Source organism: Serinus canaria, chromosome 21, assembly GCF_022539315.1.
Source record: "Serinus canaria isolate serCan28SL12 chromosome 21, serCan2020, whole genome shotgun sequence".
In the NCBI taxonomy this organism is placed as follows: domain Eukaryota; kingdom Metazoa; phylum Chordata; class Aves; order Passeriformes; family Fringillidae; genus Serinus; species Serinus canaria.
The window spans coordinates 6,302,337-6,320,075 of NC_066334.1; the positions used below are offsets into that span (position 1 = coordinate 6,302,337).

General features: G+C 43.8%; 3 protein-coding genes and 1 long non-coding RNA gene across 58 annotated transcripts in view; 2 read left to right on the forward strand and 2 right to left on the reverse strand.

Annotated features, from left to right (window-relative positions):
* The window catches only part of INTS11 (integrator complex subunit 11), a 22,676-nt gene extending 13,044 nt beyond the window's left edge, over window positions 1-9,632 (forward strand). The window contains exons 12-19 of one of the 6 annotated variants that reach the window (XM_050982403.1): window positions 741-830; window positions 1,807-1,969; window positions 3,172-3,279; window positions 4,480-4,541; window positions 5,990-6,132; window positions 7,425-7,626; window positions 7,819-7,946; window positions 9,465-9,632. In XM_050982403.1, coding sequence (XP_050838360.1) covers window positions 741-830; window positions 1,807-1,969; window positions 3,172-3,279; window positions 4,480-4,541; window positions 5,990-6,132; window positions 7,425-7,626; window positions 7,819-7,946; window positions 9,465-9,489 — 921 coding nt within the window. In that variant the 3' untranslated portion in view covers window positions 9,490-9,632. Of the gene's footprint in view, window positions 1-740; window positions 831-1,806; window positions 1,970-3,127; window positions 3,280-4,479; window positions 4,542-5,989; window positions 6,133-7,424; window positions 7,627-7,818; window positions 7,947-9,464 lie in introns of those variants that run through there. The other 5 variants (XM_050982404.1, XM_050982405.1, XM_050982406.1 and 2 more) reach the window with 5 other exon arrangements.
* LOC127060326 (uncharacterized) lies at window positions 4,650-5,830 on the reverse strand. The gene is made up of 2 exons (XR_007779247.1): window positions 5,605-5,830; window positions 4,650-5,414 (listed from the first exon to the last, which is right to left on the reverse strand). It is a non-coding gene; the product is annotated as an uncharacterized LOC127060326 (long non-coding RNA).
* Window positions 6,143-7,416, forward strand: LOC127060323 (uncharacterized). The gene is made up of 2 exons (XM_050982408.1): window positions 6,143-6,569; window positions 6,656-7,416. The coding sequence occupies exons 1-2, from the start codon at window positions 6,225-6,227 to the stop codon at window positions 7,367-7,369; spliced, it is 1,059 nt and encodes a 352-aa protein (XP_050838365.1). The 5' UTR covers window positions 6,143-6,224; the 3' UTR covers window positions 7,370-7,416.
* PUSL1 (pseudouridine synthase like 1) overlaps window positions 9,585-17,739 on the reverse strand; it is a 21,300-nt gene continuing 13,145 nt past the window's right edge. For 4 of the 50 annotated variants that reach the window (XM_050982458.1, XM_050982409.1, XM_050982459.1 and 1 more), the window contains 12 exons: window positions 17,317-17,532; window positions 16,063-16,117; window positions 13,977-14,217; window positions 13,679-13,900; window positions 13,458-13,605; window positions 13,163-13,384; window positions 12,940-13,013; window positions 12,342-12,491; window positions 12,118-12,265; window positions 11,897-12,044; window positions 11,748-11,821; window positions 9,585-11,671 (listed from right to left, as the gene is read on the reverse strand). In XM_050982458.1, the coding sequence (XP_050838415.1) occupies window positions 14,008-14,217; window positions 16,063-16,117; window positions 17,317-17,532 (481 nt within the window). In that variant the 3' untranslated portion in view covers window positions 9,585-11,671; window positions 11,748-11,821; window positions 11,897-12,044; ... (5 more) ...; window positions 13,679-13,900; window positions 13,977-14,007. Of the gene's footprint in view, window positions 11,672-11,747; window positions 11,822-11,896; window positions 12,045-12,117; window positions 12,266-12,341; window positions 12,492-12,566; window positions 12,789-12,939; window positions 13,014-13,162; window positions 13,385-13,457; window positions 13,606-13,678; window positions 13,901-13,976; window positions 14,218-16,062; window positions 16,118-17,316; window positions 17,533-17,739 lie in introns of all 50 variants that reach the window. The other 46 variants (XM_050982457.1, XM_050982451.1, XM_050982452.1 and 43 more) reach the window with 46 other exon arrangements.

A 17,739-nucleotide genomic window follows, 5' to 3' on the forward strand; every position in this document is an offset into this window, starting at 1 on the left:
ATGGGGTTTTTTGGGTTTTTATGGGGTTTTTTGGGGATTTTTATGGGTTTTTATTGGGTTTTTTTATAGATTTTAATGGGTTTAATGGGTTTTTATGGGTTTTTAATGGGTTTAATTGGGGTTTTATGGGGTTTTTAATGGGGTTTTTAATGGGGTCTTTTTGGGGTTATTTTGGGGTTTTTATGGGTTTTTTTATTGGGTTTTTATGGGGGTTTTTTTGTGGTTTTTTTTTTTTTGGTTTTTTGGGTTTTTATTGGGTTTTTAACGGGTTTAATTGGGTTTTTAATAGGTTTTTTGGGGGGTTTTATTGGGTTTTTACAGGGTTTTTATGGTTTTATTGGGTTTTTATGGGTTTTTTTGGGGTTTTTATTGGGTTTTTAATAGGTTTTTAATGGGTTTTATGGGGTTTTAATGGTTTTTTTTGGGGGGGTTATGGTTTTTTAGTGGTTTTTGTTGGGTTTTTATGTTTTTTTGGGGATCTTTTTAGGGTTTTTATGGGTGGTGGGGGTTGTTTGTTTGTTTGTTTGTTTGTTTTTATGGATTTTCCTTGGATTTTTATGTCTCATTTTAATGTGAGTCAAATACTGAGATTACAGCAAAGCTTTTCTTGAGGAGCTGGGACTAAAAACCCTTTTGGAACTGACTCTGGCTGAACTGCTGCGATGTTTCCCATGCACTCCCAGACCAAAAAATGGAAATTTTGATGGAAATTTTGATTTTTTGGGGTTTTTTTTCCCCAGGTGATCATGCCTGGCTACTGTGTCCAGGGCACTGTGGGCCACAAGATCCTCAGTGGGCAGAGGAAGCTGGAGATGGAAGGAAGACAAATTGTGAGTTGGATTTTTAATTTCCAGCACTGAAAACACCCCAAAATTATCTTTACAGCTGCAGTTTCACTTATTTGGGGTTTTATTTTTCCTTTTTGCTTTAGCAAAGTTTAATTTGGGGTTTTTTTTTCTCCTTTTGCATTAATTTCTACCAAAAAAAAAAATAATTTCAGGGGCCCTTTGCTTCTGCTATAAAATCCAGGTTCCTAAGATTTAGTATAATTGAGGAAGTTTTACATCTTAATTAATAAGTTAATAAACAATTAAGTAAATTCTTAAAATTTACTTAAATATTAGGAGCACTTTAGACCCTTTAGTAATGAGGGAAATAGATTAAATTGATTTATTTTCACATTTCAACTGCGATATTTCCCATTTTTCCATTGATAGATTTTCACATTTCAACTGAGATATTTCCCCATTTTTCAATTGATTTATTTTCACATTTCAACTGAGATATTTCCCCATTTTTCCACTGATATATTTTCACATTTCAACTGATCTATTTTCCCATTTTTCCTCTGATAGATTTTCACCCATATCAAGCACATTTGGATAATAAAGCACCAGCTGACCTGCAATATTTGATATTTGATTTATTTCAAATATTGTCTGAAATGAGGCAGTTGGAGCCTTTTAATTACGACAGCTTTGTGTCAAAAAAATTTAGGTTTTCTCCATTTTCTTTTTAAATAAATCCAGAGGGCTCTGGGTGTGTCCCAGAGGAATTCCCAGCTCCCAGAGCTGTTCTCCCAGCTGGAGGTGAAGATGCAGGTGGAGTAGATGTCCTTCAGTATTTGATTTATTTCAAATATTGTCTGAAATAGGGCAGTTGGAGCTTTTAAATTACGACAGCTTTGTGTCAAAAAAATTTAGGTTTTCTCCATTTTCCTCCAGAGGGCTGTGGGTGTTCCTGGGTGTGTCCCAGAGGAATTCCCAGTTCCCAGAGCAGTGCATTCTCAGTTTCTCCTCTCCCCAGCTGGAGGTGAAGATGCAGGTGGAGTACATGTCCTTCAGTGCCCACGCCGATGCCAAGGGCATCATGCAGCTGATCCGGCAGGCCGAGCCCAGGAACGTGCTGCTGGTGCACGGCGAGGCCAAGAAGATGGAGTTCCTGAAGCAGAAAATCGAGCAGGAGTTCCGTGGGTATCCCTGCCCTGTCCTGGGGGGGAATCCTGCAGGGAATCCAGCAGGAATTCTGTGGGTATCCCTGTAGGGAATGGAGCAGGAGTTCCGTGGGTATCCCTGTCCTGTCCTGAGGGGGAATCCTGCAGGGAATGGAGCAGTTCTGTGGGTATCCCTGTCCTGTCCTGGGAGGAATTCTGCAGGGAATCCAGCAGGAGTTCTGTGGGGATCTCTGCAGGGAATCCGGGAGGAGTTCTGTGGGGATCCCTGTCCTGTCCTGAGGGGGAATCCTGCAGGGAATCCATCAGGAGTTCTGTGGGGATCCCTGTCCTGTCCTGGGGGGAATCCTGCAGAAAATCCAGCAGAAGTTCTGTGGGTATCCCTGCAGGGAATGGAGCAGGAATTCTGTGGGGATCCCTGCAGGGAATGGAGCAGGAGTTCCGTGGGTATCCCTGTCCTGTCCTGAGGGGAATCCTGCAGGGAATCCGGGAGGAGTTCTGTGGGGATCCCTGTCCTGTCCTGAGGGGAATCCTGCAGGGAATCCAGCAGGAATTCTGTGGGGATCCCTGCAGAAAATGGATCAGGAGTTCCGTGGGGATCCCTGCAGAAAATCCAGCAGGAATTCTGTGGGGATCCCTGCAGAAAATGGATCAGGAGTTCCGTGGGTATCCCTGCAGAAAATCCAGCAGGAATTCTGTGGGGATCCCTGTCCTGAGGGGGAATTCCTGAAGCAGAAAATAGAGCAGGAGCTCTGTGGGTATCCCTGCCCCAGGGAGGGAATCCTGCAGAAAATCCAGCAGGAGTTCTGTGGGTATCCCTGCAGAAAATGGAGCAGGAGTTCTGTGGGTATCCCTGCAGAAAATGGAGCAGGAGTTCCGTGGGTATCCCTGTCCTGGGGGAGGAATCCTGCAGAAAATGGAGCAGGAATTCTGTGGGGATCCCTGCCCTGAGAAGGGAATTCCTGAAGCAGAAAATGGAGCAGGAATTCTGTGGGTATCCCTGCCCTGTCCTGGGGGAGGAATCCTGCAGAAAATGGAGGATTCTTTTCCATGGGAGAGGAGGGAATGGCACTAAAACTTCAAAATCACATTTTGGATCCATTGTGGCCCTCAGGGCGGCATTCACACCTCCCCTCAAGGAAGTGTAACACCTTAATTAGCACTAATTAATTGCAGTGACCCCCTTGGAGCTGGAGTTTTTGCTGCTGTTCCCTCTGCAGATGTCAGCTGCTTCATGCCGGCCAACGGAGAGACCACCACCATCCTCACCAACCCCTGCATCCCCGTGGACATCTCCCTGGGCCTGCTCAAGAGGGAAACTGCCACAGGTGACACTGCTGCAGGGCCTGAAAGCTCAACATTTATAGTTAAAATAAAATTTAGGTGTAAATTTAAAATATAATTTGGATATTTAAAATCAATGTGCACAGCCTGCCTGGTTTGCTCAGGAGGGAAACAGCCACAGGTGACACTGCCCAGCCCCATTTTCCCTCTGCTGCAGGGTCTGAAAGCTCAAAATTTATGTTTAAAATAAAATTTAGGTGTAAATTTAAAATATAATTTGGATATTTAAAATGAATGTGCACAGCCTGCCTGGTTTGCTCAAGAGGGAAACTGCTACAGGTGACACTGCCCAGCCCCAATTCCCCCTGCTGCTGGGTTAGAAAGCTCAAAATTTATATTCAAAATAAAATATAGGTGTAAATTTATATTTAAAGTATCATTTAGGTGTAAATTTAAAATATAATTTGGATAAATTAAAATGAATGTGCACAGCCTGCCTGGTTTGTCTAAGAGGGAAACAGCCACAGGTGACACTGCCCAGCCCCATTTTCCCTCTGTTGCTAGGTTTAGAAACCTGAAAATTTATATTTAAATTATAATTCAGATGTAAATTTATATTTAAAATTCAGATGTAAATTTATATTTAAAATATAATTTGGATATTTGAAATCAGTGTGCATAGCCTGCCTGATTTGCTCAAGAGGGAAACTGCTACAGGTGACACTGCCCAGCCCCAGTTCCCTCTGCTGCAGGGTCTGAAAGCTCAAAATTTATATTTAAAATATATTTTAGGTGTAAATTTATATTTAAAATATAATTTGGGTGTAAATTTATATTTAAAATATAATTTAGATGTTTGTGTTCAATGTGCACAGCCTGCCTGGTTTGTCTAAGAGAGAAACAGCCACAGGTGACACTGCCCAGCCCCATTTTCCCTCTGCTGCTAGGTTTAGAAAGCTGAAAATTTCTATTTAAAATATAATTTTAATGTAAATTTATATTTAAAATATAATTTGGGTGTAAATTTATATTTAAAATATCATTTAGATGTTTCTGCTCAGTGTGCTCAAGAGGGAAACTGCCTTGGTTGACACAGCCCACCCCCCAATTCCCCCTGCTGCTGGGTTAGAAAGCTGAGAATTTCTATTTAAAATAAAATTGAGATGTAAATGAATATTTACAATCCAATTTGGGGCAGTGTGGGTGGCAGCAGTGCTGATGCTCCGTGCCCTGCCCTGCTCCAGGTGCTGCCCCTGAGGCCAAGCGGCCCCGGCTGATGCACGGCTCGCTGCTCATGAAGGACAACGTGAGTCAGGGGGGCTCTGCTTCTCTGGGGCCACCAGGGTGGCCTTGTGTCCTCCCAGGCACCACCCCAGCTCCCCCAAGCTCTGAGGATTATCAGAGACCACCTTGATGCTGTTTAATATTTATTTATAATTATTGAGGTGGATGTTTTGTCCCATTCCCAGCTCTCCCTTTGCTGCCCACCCTCAGTGACAAAACACCCCGCGATATCCCAGCCCATAAAAGGGAACACTCTTCCCTGCTTGGCACCAGCACCACAGCTCCCCCAAGCTCTGAGGATTATCAGAGACCACCTTGATGCTGTTTAATATTTATTTATAATTATTGAGGTGGATGTTTTGTCCCATTCCCAGCTCTCCCTTTGCTGCCCACCCTCAGTGACAAACACCCTGTGATATCATAGCCCATAAAAAGAACACCCTTTCCTGCTTTGCACCACCACCACAGCTCCCCCAAGCTCTGAGGATTAATTTCATCAGAGACCACCTTGATGGTGTTTAATATTTATTTATAATTATTAAAGTGGATGTTTTGTCCTACTCCCAGCTCTCCCTTTGCTCCCCACCCTCAGTGACAAACACCCCGCAATATCCCAGCCCAGAGAATACCCTTCCCTCCTTCCCCCACCCCAGGGCACCACCCCAGCTCCCCCAAGCTCTGAGGATTATCAGAGACCACCTTGATGGTGTTTAATATTTATTTATAATTATTAAAGTGGATGTTTTATCCCACTCCCAGCTCTCCCTTTGCTCCCCACCCTCGGTGACAAACACCCCGCGATATCCCAGCCCAGAGAGGGAATACCCTTCCCTCCTTCCCCCACCCCAGGGCACCACCACAGCTCCCCCAAGCTCTGAGGATTATCAGAGACCACCTTGATGCTGTTTAATTTATAATTATTGAGGTGGATGTTTTATCCCACTCCCAGCTCTCCCTTTGCTCCCCACCCTTAGTGACAAACACCCTGCGATATCCCAGCCCAGAGAGGGAACACCCTTCCCTCCTTCCCCCACCCCATGGCACCACCACAGCTCCCCCAAGCTCTGAGGATTATCAGAGACCACCTTGATGGTGTTTAATATTTATTTATAATTATTAAAGTGGATGTTTTGTCCCATTCCCAGCTCTCCCTTTGCTCCCCACCCTCGGTGACAAACACCCTGTGATATCATAGCCCATAAAAAGAACACCCTTTCCTGCTTTGCACCACCACCACAGCTCCCCCAAGCTCTGAGGATTAATTTCATCAGAGACCACCTTGATGGTGTTTAATATTTATAATTATTGAGGTGGATGTTTTGTCCTACTCCCAGCTCTCCCTTTGCTCCCCACCCTCGGTGACAAACACCCCGCGATATCCCAGCCCAGAAAGGGAACACCCTTCCCTACCACCCCAGCTCCCCCAAGCTCTGAGGATTCATTTTCTCTCTTTAATCTCTTTTTGCCCAGAGTTTCAGGCTGGTTTCCCCCGAGCAGGCCCTGAAGGAGCTGGGGCTGGCCGAGCACCAGCTGCGCTTCACCTGCCGCGTGCACATCCAGGACCCGCGCAAGGAGCACGAGACCGTGCTCAGGGTCTACAACCACCTCAAGGGGTGAGCTGGGCACTCCTCAGGGCCTGAGGGCTTGGGGAGCACGGCAGGAAAAGGCTGATCCTCTGGGGTGGAGGGGAAAGTTGGGATTTGGGATGCAGGAGAAAGCTGCTCCTTGGGATGGAGGAGAAAGCTGCTCCTTGGGATGCAGGAGAAAGCTGCTCCTCTGGGATGGAGGGGAAAGTTGGGATTTGGGATGCAGGAGAAAGCTGCTCCTCTGGGGTGGAGGGGAAAGTTGGGATTTGGGATGGAGGAAAAAGCTGGGATTTGGGATGGAGGGGAAAGCTGCTCCTTGGGATGCAGGAGAAAGCTGCTCCTTGGGATGCAGGAGAAAGCTGTTTGTCTGGGATGGAGGGGAAAGCTGGGATTTGGGATGGAGGGGAAAGCTGCTCCTTGGGATGGAGGTGGATCAGCTCCTTTCCCTTCCTGGGCTCAGCCAGGCTGGGATTTGGGATCAGGACCCAGCCTTTATTCCCAAACCAGGCTGGGATTTGGGATCAGGACCCAGCCTTTATTCCCAAACCAGGCTGGGATTTGGGATCAGGACCCAGCCTTTATTCCCCAAACCAGGCTGGGATTTGGGATCAGGACCCAGCCTCTATTCCCAAACCAGGCTGGGATTTGGGATCAGGACCCAGCCTTTATTCCCAAACCAGGCTGGGATTTGGGATCAGGCCCCAGCCTTTATTCCCAAACCAGGATGGGATTTGGGATCAGGACCCAGCCTTTATTCCCCAAACCAGGCTGGGATTTGGGATCAGGCCCCAGCCTTTATTCCCCAAACCAGGATGGGATTTGGGATCAGGACCCAGCCTTTATTCCCCAAACCAGGCTGGGATTTGGGATGAGGACCCAGCCTTTATTCCCCAAACCAGGCTGGGATTTGGGATCAGGACCCAGCCTTTATTCCAAACCAGGCTGGGATTTGGGATCAGGACCCAGCCTTTATTCCCCAAACCAGGCTGGGATTTGGGATCAGGACCCAGCCTTTATTCCCCAAACCAGGCTGGGATTTGGGATCAGGACCCAGCCTTTATTCCCCAAACCAGGCTGGGATTTGGGATCAGGACCCAGCCTTTATTCCCCAAACCAGGCTGGGATTTGGGATCAGGACCCAGCCTTTATTCCCAAACCAGGCTGGGATTTGGGATCAGGCCCCAGCCTTTATTCCCCAAACCAGGATGGGATTTGGGATCAGGACCCAGCCTTTATTCCCAAACCAGGCTGGGATTTGGGATGAGGTCCCAGCCTGTATCCCCACACCATTCCCAGATCCCTCCTCTCCCTCCCTGCAGGGTGCTGAAGGATTACTCGGTGCAGCACCTCCCTGATGGCTCCATCACCGTGGAGTCCATCCTGATCCAGGCCACGGCTCACTCCGAGGACCAGGCCACCAAGGTCCTGCTGGTCTCCTGGACCTACCAGGTGGGAATTCCTCATTTCCAATCCCAATCCCTCCATCCCAAACCTCCCTCTCTGCTCTCCTGGACCTACCAGGTGGGAATTCCTCATTTCCCTCCATCCCAACCCTCCCTGCTGGTCTGGACCTACCAGGTGGGAATTCCTCATTTCCAATCCCTCCATCCCACCCCTCCCTGCTGCTCTCCTGGACCTACCAGGTGGGAATCCTCATTTCCCACCCCAATCCCTCCATCCCAACCCTCCCTGCTGCTCTCCTGGACCTGCCAGGTGGGAATTCCTCATTTCCCTCCACCCCAATCCCTCCCTGCTGGTCTGGACCTACCAGGTGGGAATTCCTCATTTCCAATCCCAATCCCTCCATCCCAACTCTCCCTGCTGTCTCCTGGACCTACCAGGTGGGAATTCCTCATTTCCAATCCCAATCCCTCCATCCCAAACCTCCCTCTCTGCTCTCCTGGACCTACCAGGTGGGAATTCCTCATTTCCCACCCCAATCCCTCCCTGCTGGTCTGGACCTACCAGGTGGGAATTCCTCATTTCCAATCCCTCCATCCCACCCCTCCCTGGTCTGGACCTACCAGGTGGGAATTCCTCATTTCCCACCCCAATCCCTCCCTGCTGGTCTCCTGGACCTACCAGGTGGGAATTCCTCATTTCCAACCCCAATTCCTCCATCCCAAACCTCCCTCTCTGCTCTCCTGGACCTACCAGGTGGGAATTCCTCATTTCCAACCCCTCCATCCCAACCCTCCCTGCTGGTCTGGACCTACCTGGAACTTTCTAGATCACTGATCTTTCTAGAATATTGAATTTTTCTGGATTTATTGAATTTTCTGGATTATTGACTTTTCTGGATCAATAATCTTTCTAGATCAATGCCGTTTCTGCATCCTTGAATTTTCTGGATGATTGATTTTTCTGGATCATTAACATTTCTGGATTGTTGAATTTTCTGCATCCTTGAATTTTCTGGATTAAAAATCTTTCTAGATCATTGAATTTTCTGCATCCTTGAATTTTCTGGATTAAAAATCTTTCTGGATCATCGAATTCTCTGCATCCTTGAATTTTCTGGATGATTGATTTTTCTAGATTATTAACATTTCTGGATTATTGAATTTTCTGAATTACTGCACTTTCTAGATTATTATTCTTTCTGGATCATTGAATTTTCTGGATTTAGTGAATTTTTTTGAATGACTGAACTTTCTAGATTATTATTAACATTTCTGGATCATCGAACTTTCTCAAATATTGAATTTCTTGGATAGTTGAATTTTCTGGATTTAGTGAATTTTCTGGATCAGTGACCTTTCTAGATAATTATTAATATTTCTGGATTCTTGAACTTTCTAGATCATTGAACTTTCTAGAATATTGAATTTTCTGGGTTTGTTGGATTTTTCTGGATCATTCATATTTCTGGATTGTGAATTTTCGGATTGTGAACTTTAGATCTTGAACTTCTAGGATTTGTTTGTTGGATTTTTCTGGATCATTAATATTTCTGGATTGTTGAATTTTCTGAATTAGTGAACTTTTAAGATTATTATTCTTTCTGGATAATTGAATTTTCTGGATTGTTGAATTTTCTGGATTATGACTATTTTCTGGATTATTGAATTTTCTAGATGATTAAACTTTCTGGATTACAAAACTCCTTCTTACCAGCAGGAAATGCTTTGGAAAGCAGAACAATAAAATCAGATTATTTGCATTTCAAGCCCCAGCTGGAATTTTGGGTGGTTCCAGCTTTCCAAGAGCTCCCAGCAGCCCCTGCAGGATCCTCCCAGCCCATTCCAGGGCTCCAATAAATTGAATTTCCTGCCCAGGGCAGACAATCTGAGCAAGGTTTGGCTCTGATGCTGATTTATTTATTTTTATTTTTATTTTTATTTCTTTTTCTTTTTCAGGATGAAGAGCTGGGCAGTTTCCTGACCTCCCTGCTGAAGAAGGGGCTGCCCCAGAGCCCCCCCTGAGAGCCCCCCCAGCCAGGTTTAATTTGATTATTTTGATTTTCTTCACATCCTCGGTGCTTTTTTCTGCTCGGTTTTAATAAAAGAATTCCAGGGTTTGTCCAATTCCTGCAGTGACAGCAGCTCTGGGAGTGCAGGGCCTGTGGGGAACATTGCTCAGGAAAAAAATAAAAATCCATTTTTGGGGGAAAATTCCCATTTTTCTGGGAAAAAAAATCCAATTTTTCTGGGAAAAAAATCCCATTTTTCTGGGAGAAAAAATTCCCATTTTCAGGGAAAAAATCCCATTTTTCAGGAAAAAAAATTCCCATTCTTCTGGGAAAAAAATCCCATTTTTCATGAAAAAATTCCCATTTTCTGGGGGAAAAAAATCCCATTTTTCTGGGGAAAAAATCCTATTTTTCTGCAAAAAAAATCCCATTTTTCTGGGAAAAAGTTTCCCATTTTTCTGGGGAAAATCTCCCATTTTTCAGAAAAAAAATACCAATTTTTCAGGAAAAAATTCCCATTTTCTGGGGAAAAAAATCCCATTTTTGGGGAAAAAAATCCCATTTTTCTGGGGAAAAAAATCCCATTTTTCAAAAAAATTTCCCATATTTCTGGGAAAAAAAAATCCCATTTTTCTGGGGAAAAAAAAATCCTATTTTTCTGGGGAAAAAAAAATCCTATTTTTCTGGGAAAAAATTTCCCATTTTTCTGGGAAAAATTTCCCATTTTTCTGGGAAAAAAAATCCCATTTTTCTGGAGAAAAAATCCCATTTTTCTGGGGAAAAAAAATCCCCATTTTTCTGGGAAAATTTCTCATTTTTCTGGGAAAAAATTCCCATTTTTCAGGAAAAAAATTCCTATTTTCTGGGGGAAAATTCCCATTTTTCTGGGGAAAAAATTCCCATTTTCCAGGCAAAATGTCCCATTTTGCAGGGGCTGCTCCTGGAGCAGGCTCAGGCCAGGCTTTACTGGGGTTGGGGCACAGAATCAGCTGAGCCCGGGGAGCTCCTGCTCTGCTGGGACACCTGGAGGGGCCAGGTCTGGAGAGAGAGACAGAGGGAAATATCAATTAGTGATTATGGGAAAGGAAATATTGATTATGGGGAGGAAATATTGATTATGGGGAAAAAATATTGATTATGGGGAAAAAATATTGATTAGGGGGAAAAAATATTGATTATGGGAAAAGGAAATATTGATTTAAGGGAAATAAACCATTGATTTAGGGGAAAAAATGCTGATTTAGGGAAATGAAAATATTGATTATGGGGAAAAAATATTGATTTAGGGAAAAGAAAATATTGATTATGGGGGAAAAATACTGATTATGGGGAAAATAAACCATTGATTAAGGGAAAATGAAATATTGGTTATGGGGGAAATAAACCATTGATTTAGGGGAAAAAAATATTGATCATGGGGAAAAGAAAATATTGGTTATGGGGAAAATAAACAATTTATTTAGGGGAAAAAATATTGATTTAGGGAAAATTAGCCATTGATTTAGAGCAAAAGGAAATATTGATTATGGGGAAAAGGAATATTAATTTAGGGGAAAAGAAATATTGGTTATGGGGGAAATAAACCATTGATTTAGGGAAAAAAATATTGATTTAGGGGAAAAATACTGGATGTATAATGGGGCTAATAATATTAAATAAAATTAAAATATTGATATATTAATATAAATGAATAATACTATATATTAATACTATTAAATAAAATTAAATTAAGATATTAATATATGAATAATATAAATGAATATATAAAAGAAACATATTAATGATAGTAAATAAAACTAAATTTAGATATTAATATATAAATATATAAATGAATGTACAATGGAGATATATTAATGACATGAAATAAAATTAAAATATTGATATATTATAAAAATATATACTATATATGAATACTATTAAATAAACTTAAAATTGAAATATTAATATAAGAATAATATCAATGAATATATAATGTAAGTGAATATATAAATACTATTCAATAAAATTTAAAATATTACTATATTCTCAGAATGACTATTAATTAGTTATTAGTTATTAATGGCTAGTAATTAGTAATTAGTTATGAGTTATTAATGGCTAGTTATTAGTAATTAGTTAATATGAGTTATTAATGGCTGGCAGTGCAGTGCCCACCTGTGTGCCGGTAGTGGACGCTAATGAATGGCTAGTAATTATTAATTATTAATGATTAATTAGAGGCAGTGCCCACCTGTGTGCCGGTAGTGGACGCTAATTAATGGCTAGTAATTATTAATTATTAATGAGTAATTAGCACATGCCCACCTGTGTGCCGGTACTGGACGCTAATTAATGGCTAGTAATTATTAATTATTAATGAGTAATTAGCACAGTGCCCACCTGTGTGCCGGTAGTGGACGCTAATTAATGGCTAGTAATTATTAATTATTAATGAGTAATTAGCACATGCCCACCTGTGTGCCGGTAGTGGACGCTAATTAATGGCTAGTAATTATTAATTATTAATGAGTAATTAGCACATGCCCACCTGTGTGCCGGTAGTGGACGCTAATTAATGGCTAGTAATTATTAATTATTATGAGTAATTAGCACATGCCCACCTGTGTGCCGGTACTGGACGCTAATTAATGGCTAGTAATTATTAATTATTAATGAGTAATTAGCACATGCCCACCTGTGTGCCGGTAGTGGACGCTAATTAATGGCTAGTAATTATTAATTATTAATGAGTAATTAGCACATGCCCACCTGTGTGCCGGTACTGGATGCTAATTAATGGCTAGTAATTATTAATTATTAATGAATAATTAGAGGCAGTGCCCACCTGTGTGCCGGTAGTGGACGCTAATTAATGGCTAGTAATTATTAATTATTAATGAGTAATTAGAGGCAGTGCCCACCTGTGTGCCGGTACTGGACGCTAATTAATGGCTAGTAATTATTAATTATTAATGAGTAATTAGCACATGCCCACCTGTGTGCCGGTAGTGGACGCTAATTAATGGCTAGTAATTATTAATTATTAATGAGTAATTAGAGCAGTGCCCACCTGTGTGCCGGTAGTGGACGCTAATTAATGGCTAGTAATTATTAATTATTAATGAGTAATTAGCACATGCCCACCTGTGTGCCGGTAGTGGACGCTAATTAATGGCTAGTAATTATTAATTATTAATGAGTAATTAGCACATGCCCACCTGTGTGCCGGTAGTGGACGCTAATTAATGGCTAGTAATTATTAATTATTAATGAGTAATTAGCACATGCCCACCTGTGTGCCGGTAGTGGACGCTAATTAATGGCTAGTAATTATTAATTATTAATGAGTAATTAGCAGCATGCCCACCTGTGTGCCGGTAGTGGACGCTAATTAATGGCTAGTAATTATTAATTATTAATGAGTAATTAGAGGCAGTGCCCACCTGTGTGCCGGTAGTGGACGCTAATTAATGGCTAGTAATTATTAATTATTAATGAGTAATTAGCACATGCCCACCTGTGTGCCGGTAGTGGACGCTAATTAATGGCTAGTAATTATTAATTATTAATGAGTAATTAGCAGCATGCCCACCTGTGTGCCGGTAGTGGACGCTAATTAATGGCTAGTAATTATTAATTATTAATGAGTAATTAGAGCATGCCCACCTGTGTGCCGGTAGTGGACGCTAATTAATGGCTAGTAATTATTAATTATTAATGAGTAATTAGCACATGCCCACCTGTGTGCCGGTAGTGGACGCTAATTAATGGCTAGTAATTATTAATTATTAATGAGTAATTAGCACATGCCCACCTGTGTGCCGGTAGTGGACGCTAATTAATGGCTAGTAATTATTAATTATTAATGAGTAATTAGCACATGCCCACCTGTGTGCCGGTAGTGGACGCTAATTAATGGCTAGTAATTATTATTATTAATGAGTAATTAGCACATGCCCACCTGTGTGCCGGTAGTGGACGCTAATTAATGGCTAGTAATTATTAATTATTAATGAGTAATTAGCACATGCCCACCTGTGTGCCGGTAGTGGACGCTAATTAATGGCTAGTAATTATTAATTATTAATGAGTAATTAGCGCATGCCCACCTGTGTGCCGGTAGTGGACGCTAATTAATGGCTAGTAATTATTAATTATAATGAGTAATTAGCACATGCCCACCTGTGTGCCGGTAGTGGACGCTAATTAATGGCTAGTAATTATTAATTATTAATGAGTAATTAGCACATGCCCACCTGTGTGCCGGTAGTGGACGCTAATTAATGGCTAGTAATTATTAATTATTAATGAGTAATTAGCACATGCCCACCTGTGTGCCGGTAGTGGACGCTAATTAATGGCTAGTAATTATTAATTATTAATGAGTAATTAGCACATGCCCACCTGTGTGCCGGTAGTGGACGCTAATTAATGGCTAGTAATTATTAATTATTAATGAGTAATTAGAGGCAGTGCCCACCTGTGTGCCGGTAGTGGACGCTAATTAATGGCTAGTAATTATTAATTATTAATGAGTAATTAATTAGCACATGCCCACCTGTGTGCCGGTAGTGGACGCTGTGCAGGAAGAGCCCCCCGGGCGGGGCGGTGGCCGAGGGTGGCAGCGCCCGCGGGTCCCGCAGTGCCAGCAGCTCCTGCAGCCCCGCCGGGGACAGCCGCGCCTGGCCCACGGCCACCAGCGCCCCCACCATCCTCCTCACCTGGGGACAGCGACAGGGACAGCGTTAGTCCTGGCTTAACCAGGCCAGGGCCCCACCATCCTCCTCACCTGGGGACAGCGACAGGGACAGGGACAGGGACAGGGTTAGTCCTGGCTTAACCAGGCCAGCCTGCCCTGCCCCCACCATCCTCCTCAGCTGCGACAGGGACAGGGACAGCGACAGGGACAGGGACAGGGTTAGTCCTGGTTTAGCCAGACCAGGCCCCCACCATCCTCCTCACCTGGGGACAGGGATAGAGTTAGTCCTGGCTTAACCAGGCCAGCCTGCCCTGCTCCCACCATCCTCCTCACCAGGGGACAGCGACAGGGACAGGGTTAGTCCTGGCTTAACCAGGCCAGGGCCCCACCATCCTCCTCACCTGGGGACAGCGACAGCGACAGGGACAGGGACAGGCTTAGTCCTGGTTTAGCCAGGCCAGCCTGCCCTGCCCCCACCATCCTCCTCACCTGGGACAGGGACAGGGGGAGAATTAATCCTGGGTTTAACCAGGCCAGGCCCAGCCTGTCCTGCCCACGGCCACCAGGGCCCCACCATCCTCCTCACCTGGGGACAGGGTTAGTCCTGGTTTAACCAGGCCAGGGCTGGTTAAACCCTCCTCACCTGGGGACAGGGTTAGTCCTGGTTTAGCCAGGCCAGCGCCAGCCTGGCTTGGTCCCCATCCCAGCCCTGGGGTCACCGACCCTGCCCTGGCTTAGTCCCAGTCCCAGCATCTCATCCACCTCTAATTCTCCATCCCAAATTCCCCTTCCCCAATTCTCCTCCTCCAAATTCTCCATCCCCAATTAATTTCCAAGATTATTGGCACCCATCAGGTTAAAAATCAGGTTAAAAATCAAATGAAAAATCAGATTAATGGCACCCATCAGGTTAAAAATCAAATTAAAAATCAAATTATAAATCAGACTATTGGCACCCATCAGGTTAAAAATCAAATGAAAAATCAGATTAATGGCTCCCATCAGGTTAAAAATCAAATGAAAAATCAGATTATTGGCACCCATCAGACTAAAAATCAGATTAAAGGCACCCATCAGGTTAAAAATCAAATGAAAAATCAAATGAAAAATCAGATTAATGGCACCCATCAGGTTAAAAATCAAATTAAAATCAGATTATTGGCCAATAAACAGACTAAAAATCAAATTAAAAATCAAATTAGAAATCAAATTGAAAATCAGATTATTGGCACCCATCAGGTTAAAAATCAAATTAAAAATGAAATTAAAAATCAGATTATAGGCACCCATCATGTTAAAAATCAAATTAAAAATCAGATTATTGGCAGCCATGTCTGTAGGCTTGCTGCCTTCACATTCCAATTTAAAAAAATCCACATTCAACTTCCTAAATGGTTAAAATATTAACACATAAAATAGTAAAATAAGTATAATTATATAATAATAATAATTATTATTATTATAGAATTATTTCCCAAAAACCCAAGGGATTTTCAGGGCAGAGGGAGAATTCCTGCAGTTTGTACAGCCCAAAAAAAGCTTTTTTTTGGGTTTTTTTTTCCCAAAAAAAGGCCAGGAATGAAATTCCAGGCAGCTTTTCCCAGGCTGAGCACAGGAAAAAAATTCCAAAGGATTTTAAAAAAGGGCAGGGATGGTGAAAAAAACCCAATTTTTCCACCCTGCCTCCTGATTTTGGGGAGGTTTTTGGCCCAAATTTGGGGGATTTGGGGAGGAAATAAAAGCCCAGCTCCCTGTGGGTGTCCCACAGCTGGAAAGTGGTTAAAATAATCGAGTTTTAGGTGAATTCATTAAGTTTTAGGTTAATTAATGAATGAAAATTGGGGCTGGCAGCAGCTGCAGGTGGTACCTGGCGGTACAGGAAGGATTTGCTCTTCACCCTCACCTCCCAGAACTCCAGGCCCCTGAAAAACAACAAAAAACAGGATTTAAATCAAATTTCAGGTGGTTTTTAACCTCCCAGAACTCCAATTCCCTAAAATAAAATAAAATAAAAAGGATTTAAATCAAATTTCAGGTGGTTTTTAACCTCCCAGAACTCCAATTCCCTAAAATAAAATAAAATAAAAAGGATTTAAATCAAATTTCAGGTGGTTTAAAACCTCCCAGAGCTCCAGGCCCCTGAAAAACAAATAAAATAAACCAAAAAAAAAATGGATTTAAATCAAATTTCAGGTGGTTTTTAACCCTGGCTCTCACCTGTGCAGGTGGGGAAATAAAACCCAAACCAGTTCCTTGGCAGAGGTGGATTGGAGTCACCAAAATGAGTGAAAATGGAGCAAAATGGGTGAAAATGGCACAAAAAGCTTTCCCAGGAGCTGCTCCCTGCCCATCCCACAGCCCAGCCTGTCCCAGCTGAGCTCCTGGGCTCTCACCTGGGCAGGTGGGGAAAAAGAAACCAAACCCATCCTTTGGTAGAGGTGGATTTGAGCCACAAAAATGAGTGAAAATAGAGCAAAATGAGTGAAAATGGCACAAAAACCTTTCCCAGGAGCTGCTCCTTGATAATCCCACACCCCAGCTGGTCCCAGCTGGATTTACTATAAAAATCTGAGTTCCTGGGCTCTCACCTGGGCAGGTGGGGAAATAAACCCAAATCAACTCCTTACCCAAGGTGGATTTGAGCCACAAAAATGAGTGAAAATGGAGCAAAATGGGTGAAAATGGCACAAAAACCCCTCCCAGGAGCTGCTCCCTGCCCATCCCACAGCCCAGCCTGTCCCAGCTGGGCACCTGGGCTCTCACCTGGGCAGGTGGGGAAAAAGAAACCAAACCCATCCTTTGGTAGAGGTGGATTTGAGCCACAAAAATGAGTGAAAATGGAGCAAAATGAGTGAAAATGGCACAAAAAGCTGTCCCAGGAGCTGCTCCTTGATAATCCCACAGCCCAGCCTGTCCCAGCTGGATTTCCCCTCCCCACCTGAGTGCCTGGGCTCTCACCTGTGCTCACAGAAAAACCCAAACCCATCTCTTGGCAGAGGTGGATTTGAGCCACAAAAATGAGTGAAAATGGAGCAAAATGGGTGAAAATGGCACAAAAACCTTTCCCAGGAGCTGCTCCCTGCCCATCCCTCACCCCAGCCTGTCCCAGCTGGGCTCTCACCTGTGCAGGTGGTGCTGGCCCAGCAGGCTGGGGCTGGGCTGCAGCTGCAGCTGCTGCAGGGTCCTGACGGGGCTCTGCGCCTCGGCCTGCGGCGAGCTGAAGGTGCTGAAATCGTGGGTGCCCAGCAGGAACTGGGCTGCCTCCCTCATGGCCGGGATGTCCAGGGGGCTGGAACCACACAGAGCCTGGCTCAGGGCACGGGGCATTGAGCCAGGCCTAAACACTGAGAGTTACAGCAGGCTCAGGGCACGGGGCATTGAGCCAGGCCTAAACACCCAGAGTTACAGCAGGCTCAGGGCACGGGGCATTGAGCCAGGCCCAAACACCCAGAGTTACAGCAGGCTCAGGGCACGGGGCATTGAGCCAGGCTTAAACACCCACGAGTTACAGCAGGCTCAGGGCATGGGGCATTGAGCCAGGCTT